Source organism: Phascolarctos cinereus, unplaced genomic scaffold (assembly GCF_003287225.1).
Source record: "Phascolarctos cinereus isolate Bilbo 61053 unplaced genomic scaffold, phaCin_HiC Scaffold_9;HRSCAF=440, whole genome shotgun sequence".
NCBI classification, from domain to species: domain Eukaryota; kingdom Metazoa; phylum Chordata; class Mammalia; order Diprotodontia; family Phascolarctidae; genus Phascolarctos; species Phascolarctos cinereus.
In genome coordinates, this window is record NW_027556402.1 from 65,084,003 (window position 1) to 65,097,294 (window position 13,292).

Below are 13,292 nucleotides of genomic sequence, written 5' to 3' on the forward strand. Positions count from 1 at the left end.
TATAAATTTGGAATTTCCCTTCACAAATTATTAAGATCAGAAGAAAAGCACCTTGGATTCAAGGTTAAGTACAAGGGTTGGTTTGGTTTTTTTTTTTTGACAAGTTAACTTAGTTAAAAAACTTCCTATCAGTCTAGACCAGAGGTCCTCAGAGTGTGGTGCAGGGCCCTCTCAGGGTTCCCAAGTCCCTTGATCCACAATGTCAAAACTATTTTCACAAAAATACTATAATATCATAATTCCAGGACATTTTAATTTCTAATATAGTAAATGTCAATAGCTATACACACAAACAATAGCTCTTTGGGGGGGGAGGTCCTCAGTAATTTTTAAGAACATAAAGAAAATAAACAAAAACTTTGGGAACTACTGATCTAGACTATAATAGTGGAAAGGACCTCAGAGTCCAATGAGTTCAAGTTTGATCTGATCAGTAATTATCTCAAAAATATCAGTGACAAGTGGTCATCCAGTCTTTACTCAAACATCTTCAAAGTGTTAAACTCAGTCTTACAGGGAAGTCCTTTCTATGCTTTGAAAACTCATGATTGTTTTTTTCTTGTATTAAGTTGATCTCTGTGTCCCTAAAGCTTCCATCCACTGATTCTAGTTCTGCTTCTAGGGAGGGCATGACAACCATGTCCAATAGCTTTTCCACCTGACTTGAAGAGAGAGCTACCACGTTAAAGAACCTAACAAAATTTCAGAGTTGGAAGGAAGCTCAGTAACTATGTGGTCCAATGCATACTTAAAAAGAATTTTTACTTTCTACTTCTGTTCTCCCTACGATATACCCAACATATGGTCTTTGCTTAAAGACCTCCAAAGAAGGGGAAGCCACCAACTCCTGAGGCAACCTGTTCCATTCTTGGATAGCTCTAATTGTCAGGAAATTTCTCCGTGTATCAAGTCTAATTTTGCCTTTTTTCAAGTTCTACACTTTTTTCCTAGCTCTGTCTTCCTGAGTCAGAGCAGAACAAGTCCAATCATTCTTCTACATGACAATCCTTCAAATGTTTGAAAACAGCTATCAAATCTCCCCCTAAGCCTTCTCCTCTTCAGGCTAATCATCCCCAGTTCCTTCAACCATTCCTTATATGAAATGAACTCAAGGCTTTTTACCATCCTAGCTATTCTTCTCTAGGCACCCTCCCTCATAGCAATGGCCTTAAAATGTCACCAGACCCAAACACAACACTCCAGATGTGACTGACCAGGGTAGAATATGAAGGGACAATGACCTCCTTATTCCTGGATGCTTGCCTCTTAATGCAACTTAAGATTATATTAGTTTGGTTTTTTTTGACTATCATATTACCCTTCTGACTCAAATTGAGCTTTGCAGTCAACAAAAATACCCATGATTTATTTCAGTTGAAATGCTGTCTAGCCATGACTTTCATATCCTATGCTGAAGTGTATTTTTTAACTCAAGTCTAAGAGTCAACATTTCTCTCCTTTAAATTCCATCATAATTCGATTCAACCCATCATTCTAGCATGTCAAGATCTTTTTGGATCTCAGTGTTGTTATCTAGTTGGATGCTATCCCTCTCAACTTTGAGTCATTGGCAAAGTTGACAATAATTGCAGATATACTTTCATCTTATTCAATAACAAAAAATGCTGACAAAGATAAAGTCTTGTAGCACTCCACTAGACTTTTCCCTTGGGGCTTGTATCTTTCTATTAATCTCTTTAAGAAACCTCTTTCTGTTTTGGAGCTACTCATTTAGCTGGTTCTGAATCCATCTCCATTTTGGAGGTGAACATATTTCTCCATCTTGACTACTGAGGTAACACGAAAACCTGTTAAGTGCTTCACTGAAATCTAGGTATACCATGCCTATGGTATCCCCTTGTTTGACTCTGACAAAATAAAACAAAATTAGGTTAGTCTGGTATGACTTGCTATTAATGAATCACCTAGGTTCTTAATGATTCCTGCTTCCCTTTCTAAAGGCTTACTTATAAATCCCTTTACTAAATGTGTTCTCGAATCTTGACAGGAATTGAAGTAAAGATCAATGGCCGATAATGACTCTACCTTCTTCCATTTTTTGAAAATCCTTTGTCCTTCCTGGTCTTGCTGTACTTTTCCCATTCTTAAAGGTCTTTCAAAGATCACCAACAACAGCTCCACAATCAGCTTTGCCTGTTCTGGTGACTTAATCTCACTGAAAGTAGCTAGGAGTTCTCTTACTGTCTCTTTTCATCTTTGCTTTCAACAACCAGCTGAACATTTTGCTTCTATCCTTCTCAGTGCAAAAGCAATCAATAAAGTAGAGAGATAACTGGAGTTCAAAGACTAGGAGAAAGTAGGTACATAATTAAATCTAATTAGATAACTGGATTCTAGCTTTCAGAATGGCTGCTGATTGGGTTAGGACATAGAAGAAATGTGCCAATTTGCAATCAAAGGCAGTTTAGCAGATGGTTTCCTTGTGCCTTTTGGAAAACCAACCTATAAATATTCACACTCAACACAGCTACAAAGGTTTAACAAAAAAATTACCAAAAGCAAGACAAAGGATTAAGGATCTTGCTTTAAGCAGGTTTGGAAGGCAAAGATCTACAGAAAGTATGCTGCTATGACCAAATAATAAGTTATGTTTGCACAAGGTGCAAATTGGTCTCCAGTCTGAAAAATGTGAAAGTGCTGGAGGAACACATCTCTATCCTCCAGATTATTGGAAGGATGGAAGTGGTTTTCTTTAAGACTGGAAGAAATGCTTCAAAGAGAAGAAAATGGATATGAAGAAGAGGAGGGAATCCTACCCTATGTCAGGAAACTGGAGAATGTCACATACAGAAAAAGGGAAGAAGGACCATTGGATATTTGAAGGTAAGTAATAGAAGCTCTTCTGGTAAGATGGGGGAGTGGTACCACCTGCTCCAAGGAATGATAATATATTTCCACAGGTACCATCTAGTAATAGTTAGACGACAGGACACTTTGTGGCAACTGGTGACTTCCTGCTTAGAGACTTGCTGAGATAGCTATTTGTAGCCCTGACATAAACAACTAGAGAGGTCTGCTGTTTGGCTGGGGCATGTTTTGAGGATATGATAAGCAGCCTCTACTACCACAAGGAACAGAGAAAACACTGTTAAATGTTGTGAAGTCCTAGAGCAAAAACTGAGGATGTTAAAAGTGGTATTTTCATTACACTTCTAACTGAAGGTAAGGGGATTCAGGAGAGAGAGGCTGATTCGTGAAGTTAATAGAAAGCTAATTAGATGTAGAATGGGAGGAGATCTAGACTTCTTACTCTTATAAGCTCCATGGCACTTTGGACCTTTTCCTAGTATAGGAATTCTTCATTAGAAAAGTTAATGAAAATAAAGATGATTTTTTTTCCCCTATCCAACTTCAAAGACCCCCTGAAATCTTTTCATTGACCTCTTTGCAGTCTGTGGACTACTGGTTAAATATACTTATCCTAATGCTTATCCTCTTCCGCTTTGTATTATACCCATTTCTGCACATCTTAGCTCCCCTACTAGATTCTAAGTTCTAAGAAAGTAGGGACTATGTTTTACACTTCTTTTTTATCCCTCCATAACGTCCAGCATGGAGAAGGCACTCAAATTTGTTTAATGAAATGGAATAAATGAATGACTATGCCAATTTAAGGATTAACTGGATTCTGAACTTGATTAAAGGGTTCTAAGTAGAGGAAGATGGAACATCTGAACAAAGATACAGGAACTCAGGCGCAATTGTAATATTAATCAGAATAAGATGATGTTCTTTTCTAAGACAAAATAGAACTACTATTGTATGCCATTTAGCAAAGTCAGAACGTAAAATTAAAAAAATCTTGCTACAGAGAGACTAAAGCACACCAAGTCCTTTAAATTCAGTAATGAAAAAGCATTTATTAATCCACTAATAAAATTACATTTATGGAAATAATAGGTTATTGTAATCCAACCTGAAAAGTACCACTCTGAGGTACTAGGTGATGCAGTGGACCTAGGGTCAGGAAGACCCGAGTTCAAATCCAGCACAGATACTTGCAAGCTGTGTTACCCTGGGCAAGTCACTTCACCTCTGTCTGGCTCAATCTCCTTAAGTATAAGATGAAGATAATAGTACTTACCCCCTAGGGTCCTTATGAAATCAAATGAAGTAATATTTGTAAAGTGTTTAGCACAGTGCCTGGCACACAGTAGGAACTTAGTGTTTATTCCCTTCCCCACTTTGTAGGAATATTTTGTGTAAACGTTGTAGTTCATCTGCATAAAAAGAAATGTTAATAATCCTCACGTGGCCAAATGGATCTGCCCAAGTTTCTTGGGATTGCTGCCTCTGATCTTGGTTATGTCTGCCAAATATTGATCTCATTGCCTTTCAGGGTTATTGCAGCAACATACTATGAAGCATTCCTGTATAGTCCTGTAGCACTATACAGTTCACAATGGGTACAGTGCTTGGTTAATTCCATGAAGCTTAAGTCAAAGGCAACTTTACATTTTCACTACCACCAATTTCTCTAAATACTCTGACAGAGCAGTCCATTCTGAATGGCCCTACGTGGTTTGCTCAAGTAGGGTAAGGCTCCATCCTTTCATTCATAGGGAAGGCTATCTGCAAATGGTCCTATTTCTGCAAAAGAGTCACTACATTTTAAAAAAGGAATCTAATAGGATATATGCTGACATCATGACTATATTATATTTTAATGTACAAACATTAAATAAACTGTCAAGTGTTTCTCCCACCTCTCTTTCCCATGGGTATAATCTGTCTTCTTCTACCCATGTCACTTCAATATACAGTACTGGTAGCAACTACCTGAGCTTCTTTGATAGTTCCTAGATAGAGGTGGGTACAAGGAGGGCCAAAACTGGGGGAAGTGGGGGGTGTAACACAGAAGTGACAGGACCAGTGGTTGACCAGGGCTTAGAGTGGAGTTAGAAAGTTTCAAGTATAGCATGGAGTAAAATCCGATCCTTCGAAAGGATGGAAAAAAATAAAAGTTTGATAAGGATCATAGGGGCAAAGGATTTTAGAGACACAAAGTACCTGAAAGATCATCTCGTCTGAATTTCTCAATTTACACAGCAGAAAATGAAGACCAGAAAATGACCTTTAAGGTCACACAGGTAGCAAATGGCAGAGCCAGGACTGGAAGGCAGATCTTCTCACCTAATTCTACCTGTTGGCTGAAAATGAGCTAGAGAGTGAAAAAGGGTTTTTTGTTTTTTGCATAACTGGATGCCCGTCAATCAATGAGAATCTGTCTCTTATTGTCCAAGAACACACAGATGGACATAAAATGTATCTAGCAAAATATAACTTACAAGGGTAAAAATACTGTGAGGATATGAAGCTAAACAAGATACACCTGGAAGAAAGGAAATTTTCCTAAAAAATTTACCTGAAGATTTACTTTTGCTGTGTCGTAGACGTCAACAGAGTGCGAGAGCTGTTTACCTATGGTAATATTTGCATAGCTATGGAAGAAAAATTAGTAATGGTAATTAAGTTTATTCTAATTTTATGAACATGATAGACAACAAAAGCTTAAGGATGAATATTAAGTATCTTACCCATATCCAGTCCCTTTCTTTCCTGGATTTGTGTACAAATTCTTTCCAGGAGCAATATATTTCTCTTTGGGTTTTACTTGGGCACTGAAGAATGGAATTGGGCCACCTATTGTTCCAAAGTAGCTGCCCAATCCACATCTTAAATGTATTAAAACAAGAACATTAAGTCAGATATATGCAAAGAAATGTACTTTCCTAACTTTCAAAAAGATGGATAAACCCTTGATAGTCCTGAAATGTTTAATTCTATTTTCCCCTTTAATAAGTTTTCAGGTGAAGAATAATAAGATCTTACATATTATTTGGATTTTACTATGCTTGTTTAAAATATTCTACACAAAAAAATACTCATAATCTCCTAGGAAATTAATACAGTTCCTATTAATAGCACTGACATAAAGGTCTTTAAAGCAAAACAGCACAGAAAAATCATAAAGAGCTGAAATCTATTTTCTAGCACAATATTCTGCACATTCATTCACCAATATAAGTGCCATCTGAAAAAGCTGAACAAATTGTACTTTTCTACTCAACAATGCCTATCAATGACAGCATCAGTTACTCATGTCTGACTCTTCCTTCTCCCTCGCTTCAAATGCCCTGTTGTTTGGTTAGCAAGACCTCATGATTCCCTGTTAGCAATATTCTTACATTTGCCCTTTCCTCTTCATTTCATATGAGCATTACCCTAAAGCAGGTTCTTGTTACTATTCCTCTGTGGATTATTACAATGAACTTTCTGCCTTTCATCTGTCCTTCACCCCACGGCCTGACTGACTTTTATACAAAGGGAAGTCTCTTCTAATCTCAAAAGTCTTTAGGGGCTCCTCCCTACTACCTAGGAAGTAAGGTTTAAATGCCTTTCCATGGCACTTGAAGGCCCTTTGAAATGTGGGCTCTAGCTTTCCTTCCCCATCTTCATTTAAAAAAAAAGTTTTTAAGCTTTTAAACTTGTCTTTTTTTTTTAAATAAAACAGACACTTCTGAATGGTCCCTCCTGCAGGACCCTCCTTTATCAGAAAGAAACAGTTAGACAAAAACAAACGCAACACGTGTGAGAACACTGAGGCAGATGGAGATTAAGTGACTTACTTGGTCACAAAGCTAGCAAGTATCTAAGGCCAGATTTAAGCTCAGGTCTTCCTGACTCCAGGCACAGCCCTCTATCCATGAGCCATCTAGCTGCTTTTAATTGTAGCATTGTCCCAGAAGGAAGAAAACTCAAATCAGGAATTTTACCTTCATTCAGGCAACTGGAATGGCATCAAGGGAGAATAAAAGAGTTCAGGCAGAAGAGAAAGGCAGACCTGAAAGCAGTGGCCATCAAAGCAAGTTTGACTTGCAGTACTTTTCCTAGGGTAGTGTCCTTTTCTCAGGAAGGATGCAATGATCATAGTTTCTCCTCTATATCCTTCTGTTTGAAACAGTACAACTGTGACCTACAGGCAAGTTTAACACTATCCCTCCTCCAAGGGCATCGCTTTGGCCCTTAGTCTCTTAGACTTGTTGGTATAAAAACCTCTTCAAGGTCTAGGAAGTGAGTGAACTTCTGTGAATTCTTCAAGCCCTGGTCCTACTAGTCTACGAGCCATTCCAAGATTCCAAATACATCTTCAACTACTCCCCAGGTCAAGAGCAGCTAGGTGGCACATTGGATAGAGCTCCGGCCCTAGAGTCTGGAGGACCTGAGTTCAAATCTGGCCTCAGACACTTGACACTTCCTAACTATGTGACCCTGGGCAAGTCACTTAATCCCAATTGCCTCACCAAAAAAGCAAAAAAACCCCAACAAACAAAAACTCAACTCCCCAGGTCTATTAAACATCTGTGAGGGTCAGGCTGAGACAGGTATAAATCTTGCCCCAGACATGCTCACAGGCCAGGAAGCATTACCACCACCACCATCATCATCATCATCATCACCATCACTGATGATAGACCACAAGATTTATCACTCTTGCCATGAGAATGATCCAGTCAATATGGTTGTTTTCCTAAAAGGGTAACCATCAGGTTTCAGATGGCCAGCCAGACCCAGTCCCTGACATAAAGAGCCTCTCCAAATGCAAGTGGTATAGGTTTTAATTTATATAAATTTTATATGTGTTTTTATATAAAAACAGAAAATAATATAAGTTGACTTATCTGAAAGTGGTGAGAAATGTCTTTGTGAATGTGGAATTGTCTTTAAACACTTATCCACTGGAGAATGGGTCTTCTTATAAATTTGTGTCCATTTCTTATGGGGTTTGCATGTCAAGTTTTTATGAGAAATATTTAAGGCAAAGATTTTTTTGCAATTTGTTTTATTCCCTTTTTTAACAATCAATCTGTTCTGTTACCTATAATTTCTTCTACTTGTTGAATTATAATTTTCTTTGACTTCACTGAAGTGATGGGTAAACCATTCCAATTCTTTTAATAGTTCATGATTTTTAAAGGTATTTAAATCACTGATCCAGTTGGAATTTATTATGGTATATGGTGTGAGAAAGAAAGCATACTATAGCAGACAAAAGGCCAGCTTTGGTATCAGGAAGACCTGGGCTCAAGTTTTGCCTCTGATAAGCTGTGTAGCCATGGGACTGTCACTCACCATTCAGTACTCCAGATACTCTCTAAGATTATATAAAAAATCTGTCAAAACATAACAAAACCTAATTTTTTTGGCACAAGCTCTCCAATTTTCCCCAAAGTTTAACTGAATAATAATTCCCAGCTTTATATCGAATTTATGAAACACTGAAAGCCTCTGCTTGAAATTACAGATTCTATTCCTTTGATCTAGTTTCTTATTTTTTAAAATTCAGTACCTGATAATTTTGCTAATTACCACTTTTTAGAATAATCTGAGATCTGGCAGTGTAAGTCCTCATTTCTCCTTTTTATCTCCCCATTGGTCTCCTTAATATTCTTCAACCAGTTATTTAATAGGCATTTACTAAGTGCCTATTAAATTTCAGGGCCCTGGCTAGCTGCTAGGAATATAAGATAATGCTTAACTTAAAGTTCATATTTTGGGGGGAGCAGAAAGGAGCATTGACCATAGACAACCTTCCCACAAAAGGGAAAAGAGCTATAAGATGACGGCTAGTGGGATGGATGGATCAAGTGAGGGTTTTTAGAGGATAGGGGAGATGTGAGCATGGTTGTACATAGGAAGGAAGCGGCCATTAGAAAAGGAGAGATTGAAGATAAATGAGAGCACAGAAATGATGGAAGGGGAAATCTGCTGGAGAAGACAGGTTAGAACAGAATCTTTGTGCACATAAAGAGGTGTGCCTTCACAACGATAAGGTCACCTCGTCCTGGGGGACAGGGAGAAGATAGCAGAAGGCATCTGAGTGATGTGAGATGGGGAAGATTGGAAAAGAGAAAGCTCTCTGTGAATGGCCTCAATTTTTTCTCAGTAAAAATGGGTAAGGTCCTTAGCTGAGAGGGAGGGGAGATGGAAAGCCATGGGAAGTTTGAGGAGGGATGAAAAGTCAGTTAATTTTTGTTGTTTAGTTGTTTCAGTCGCATCTGACTCTTGGTGACCCTGTTTAGGGTTTTCTTGGAAGAAATACTGAAGTGGTTTGCCATTTCCTTCTCCAGCTCGTTTTACAGATGAAGAAACTGAAGAAAATGGAATTAGGTGAGTTGCCCAGGGTCACACAGCTATGAACTGTCTGAGGCCAGTTTTTAACTCGGGTCTTCCTGACTGTAGGCCTAGCACTGTACCTACTGTGCCACCTAGCTGTCTCCAGTGAATTAATTAGTAAAGTGTAAAAGGATCGTTTTGTCATAATGAGGGCCCAGCTGAGTTAATGTAATATGAATTTGTAGGAGACCCAGTCAGCTTCATTCAGCAGTACATGTGTAGGAGTGAAGGCAGGAAAGGGGATAAGTGATCCAAGGCTGAGGCCTTGCAGGGAAACATCAGTGATAGAAGGGGGCAAGGGACTCAAGAGCTGAACTGATTCACCAAAGGGGTCAAGATGGAAAAGGGAGCTAAAAATAAATTTGAAAAAAAAAATGGAAAAGGGAGAATAGAGATAGTGCAGGGTGGTAGCCTGCGAACTGGGACATATTCCCATTTACCCTACTGACTTGCCCTGGTAACTGGGTCATATTACCATCTGCCCTATTTGTTTGCCCTACCTATTTATGTTGTCTATCTCTCCAATGATTTAATTCTTCTTTTCTTTCAGCTAAAATTTTATAGTCTTTATAGAGGTCTGTGTGAATGCCCAAGCATTTCACATATTTTGTTGGTATATTTAATGCTATGCCATCAATTTTTCCTTTACCCCAATTATAAAAATTTAATCTATTTGGCTGTCTAAATATGTCATCATATCATCTACAAATAGGGTTACTTTAAACTCTTTGTTACATGTACTTTATTTCCTTCATTTCTTTTTCTTGCCTTATTTCCACAATTAACACTCCTCAAATTATGACAAATAAAAATAATAACCATAGACAACACTGCTTTAGCCTTGTTCTTAATAGGAAAATCTTTCATATTTCCTCATTTCACATAACATCATCTCTTAGTTTAAAAAAAGCCTATTACTGAATTTAGGAAAAATCCTTCCATTAATACTTGTAAAAAATATATAAATGGGTGTTGAATTTTATCAATGGCATTTTCTACATCCACAGGCATAATTTCATGATTTTAGGGACTATCTTATTGATGATTTGCTTAACAAAACATTTTTCATTACTGTTCTCAGTAGCACTTTCAATCTACTTATAGTTGTTGTTTTTCATGTTTTCTCCTACCGGACTCTCCTTCATGGTATTCTTTACTGGAACCTCATTCAGGTTAAACTCACTGAACTGTAAGCGTCCTCTAAGGCCCTATCTTGAACCTTCTTTTTTCCCTCTATGCTACACCGCCTGATAATCTCATCAGTTCCCACGGACTCAATGATCGTGTCTATACAGGTGGTCTGCCCATCGATCCATCCGTCCATCTCTCCAGCCCTAATCTACCTCCCAAGTTCCAGTCTCCCGTCACCAAATACCTTTTGGACACCTCAAACTGTATGCCTTACAGGTATCTCAAACTTAACATATCCAAAGGAGAATTCATGATCTTTCCCCCTTCCAAATCCCCTATTACTAAGGAGAAGTCCGCCACTCGCTCACAACCTCCGTGTCATCTATTACTCTTCACTCACACCGCATTTCCAAACTATCTATATTCAATGCCTCCTCTCTATTCACACCGCTGCCATCTTGGTACAGGTTCTCCTCATCTCACTCCTGGGCTGCAGCAATAGTTTTCTGGTTGGTTGCCCTGGGTGAAGCGTCTCCCCTCACCAATCCGTTCTCCATTCAGCTGGTAAAGCAATCTTCCTAAAGCGCGGGAACTCTGAAATGCAAACACGAGACTCAAGCGAACCCTAGAAAGGTGAATGTATTTTATTTGAGCAATTAAATGGGCAGAGTGAGGATGATGAGCTGCACTCTAATGGGGGCCAGAAACAAATTTCCTCTCAGAACCTTAACATTTTCAGTGGATGGATTTTATTCTGAGGGTTGTAAGAGGGGAAAGAGAAAGAAGGGCAAGAGAAATGCAGTATGGTGGGAAAAGGACAGAAGGTACAGAACTTAATATTTCTCAAAACTGGGGTACATAAGAAGGCTAACCATGGAGGAAGGAGAAAATTCAGACAAATGTCACTTTCATCTGAACCACAAAAGAAGAACTGAAAACATGCACACATACACATATAGCACATACATACATACACACACACAGAGTTGGTGTAGAAATATATCAAACACAGCAAGGAAACAGGATAGGGAAGAAGGGAGTAAAGAGAGGGCATAATTAATAATAAAAACAATGCCAGAAAGGTAAGTAACAGTCACAAGCAAAATACTTCCTTATACTGAAAGGAGGATAAAAAAGCATGCCAAGAAAAGACCTGGAAACTATAGGAATACCCGTCAGTTGTTGAATGGCTACAAAAATTGTGGTATGCTAAGATCTTGGTGATGGGTTCTATCACTTCCTGGCACTTGCCAGAAGGAGAAGCAATGCCAGCAGAGTCAAATTTTATATTCTCAGGCTCAAAGATCACTGCAGCCATAAAATTAAAAGATGCTTGCTCCTTGGAAGGAAAGCTATGGCAAATCTGGACAGCATACTAAAGCAGAGACATCATTCTTCTGACAAAGGTCCATATTGTGAGAGTTGGACAATAAAGAAAGCTGACCACCACAGAACTGAGGCTTTCAAACTGTAGTGCTGGAGAGTTCTGAGAGTCCTTCGGACAGCAAGGAGGTCAAATCAATCAATACTTAAATTAGTTAAGATAGTTCACTGGAAGGTCAAATACTGAAAATGAACCTTAAATATTCTGGCCACATAACAAGAATATGGGACTTACTGGAAAATATCCAGATATTGGGAAAGATGGAAGACAAAAGGAAAAGGGGACAGCAGAGGATGAGATGGATTCACGGAAACAATGAACGTGAATTTGGACAGATTTTGAGAGATAGTAGAAGGCAGAAGGGTCAGTTGTTCATGAGGTCATAAAGAGTCAGACATGACTGAACAACAACAATGACTCTAATGAAGTGTTATTGTACATTTAAAAAAAAAGATGAAAGAGACAATTTCAGAGAACCCTGGAAAGCAGGAACAGATGCAGAGTCAAGTGAGCAGAACCTGGAGAACAATTTATACAAGGAAAACAACACTGTAAAGAAAAACAACTTTGAAAACCTTAATGAACACTGATTAGTTTGCAGCAAGTTTCTCTGATAAATGTTTCATTTCCATAATATATAAGGAACTGATTCAAATTCATAAGAAAAAGGGCCATTCTTGGAGGTGGAGCCAAGATGGCAGAGTAAAGGCAGGGATATGCCTGAGCTTTCCTCCAAACCCCTCCAAATACCTTAAAATAATGACTCCAAACAAATTCTAGACCGGCAGACCAAAAAAACAGAGTGAAACAATTTTCCAGCCCAAGACAACTTAGAAGGCTGGCAGAAAAGGTCTGCTGAACAAGGATGAGAGAGGAGCATAGTCCAGCATAGGCTGCACCAGCACAGATCAGGCCCCTGAATCAGCAGTGGCTGTGGCTTCTCCCAAAGCTCTCAGTCCTCAGATGGTAAAGGGGCCAAATAATTGGTCAGAAGGAGATTACAGGGATGTCTTTGCTAGCACTGAAGTAGGACTCTGTTGCTTTGTCCATACCCGCATCTTGGTTGCAGTCCTGGAAAGCAGTCCCAGGATGAGGAGGACACCAGAGCTCACAGCCACAATGAAGCAGGGAACCCTCCTCACATTTCCAGAGCAGACAAGAGTGCTCATGGTCATTCACAGACCAGAGCAAAGGCCAGGAGAATAGTAAACACGCCTCTCCTTAGACCATACCACCATGGAAGAACTGAAAACTTACAGGTCTCTACAAGTATCTTTGACAACAGCTGCACAAAATCCCTGAAGCTTGGGACAGGTTCACCCTCCACCCTGGAAGCAGAGTCCTACTTTAACAAAGAGTTAAAAATCAGGTAATAGACAAGGAAAATGAGCAAACAACAAGAAAAAAATCTGACCATAGAAAGTTACTATGGTGACAAGGAAGTTTAAAACATACACTCAGAAGAAGATAACGAAATCAAACCTCCTACATCCAAAGCCTCCAAGAAAAATATGAATTGGTCTCAGGCTATGGAAGAGTTCAAAAAGGATTTTGAAAATCAAGCGAAAAAGGTAGAAGA

General features: G+C 38.8%; 1 protein-coding gene across 6 annotated transcripts in view; it reads right to left on the reverse strand.

Moving 5' to 3' along the window:
- The window catches only part of CFAP96 (cilia and flagella associated protein 96), a 54,666-nt gene that overhangs the window by 9,058 nt on the left and 32,316 nt on the right, over positions 1-13,292 (reverse strand). For all 6 annotated transcript variants that reach the window (XM_021007662.2, XM_021007663.2, XM_021007657.2 and 3 more), the window contains 2 exons: positions 5,559-5,696; positions 5,387-5,462 (listed from right to left, as the gene is read on the reverse strand). In XM_021007662.2, coding sequence (XP_020863321.1) covers positions 5,387-5,462; positions 5,559-5,696 — 214 coding nt within the window. The remainder of the gene's footprint in view (positions 1-5,386; positions 5,463-5,558; positions 5,697-13,292) is intronic.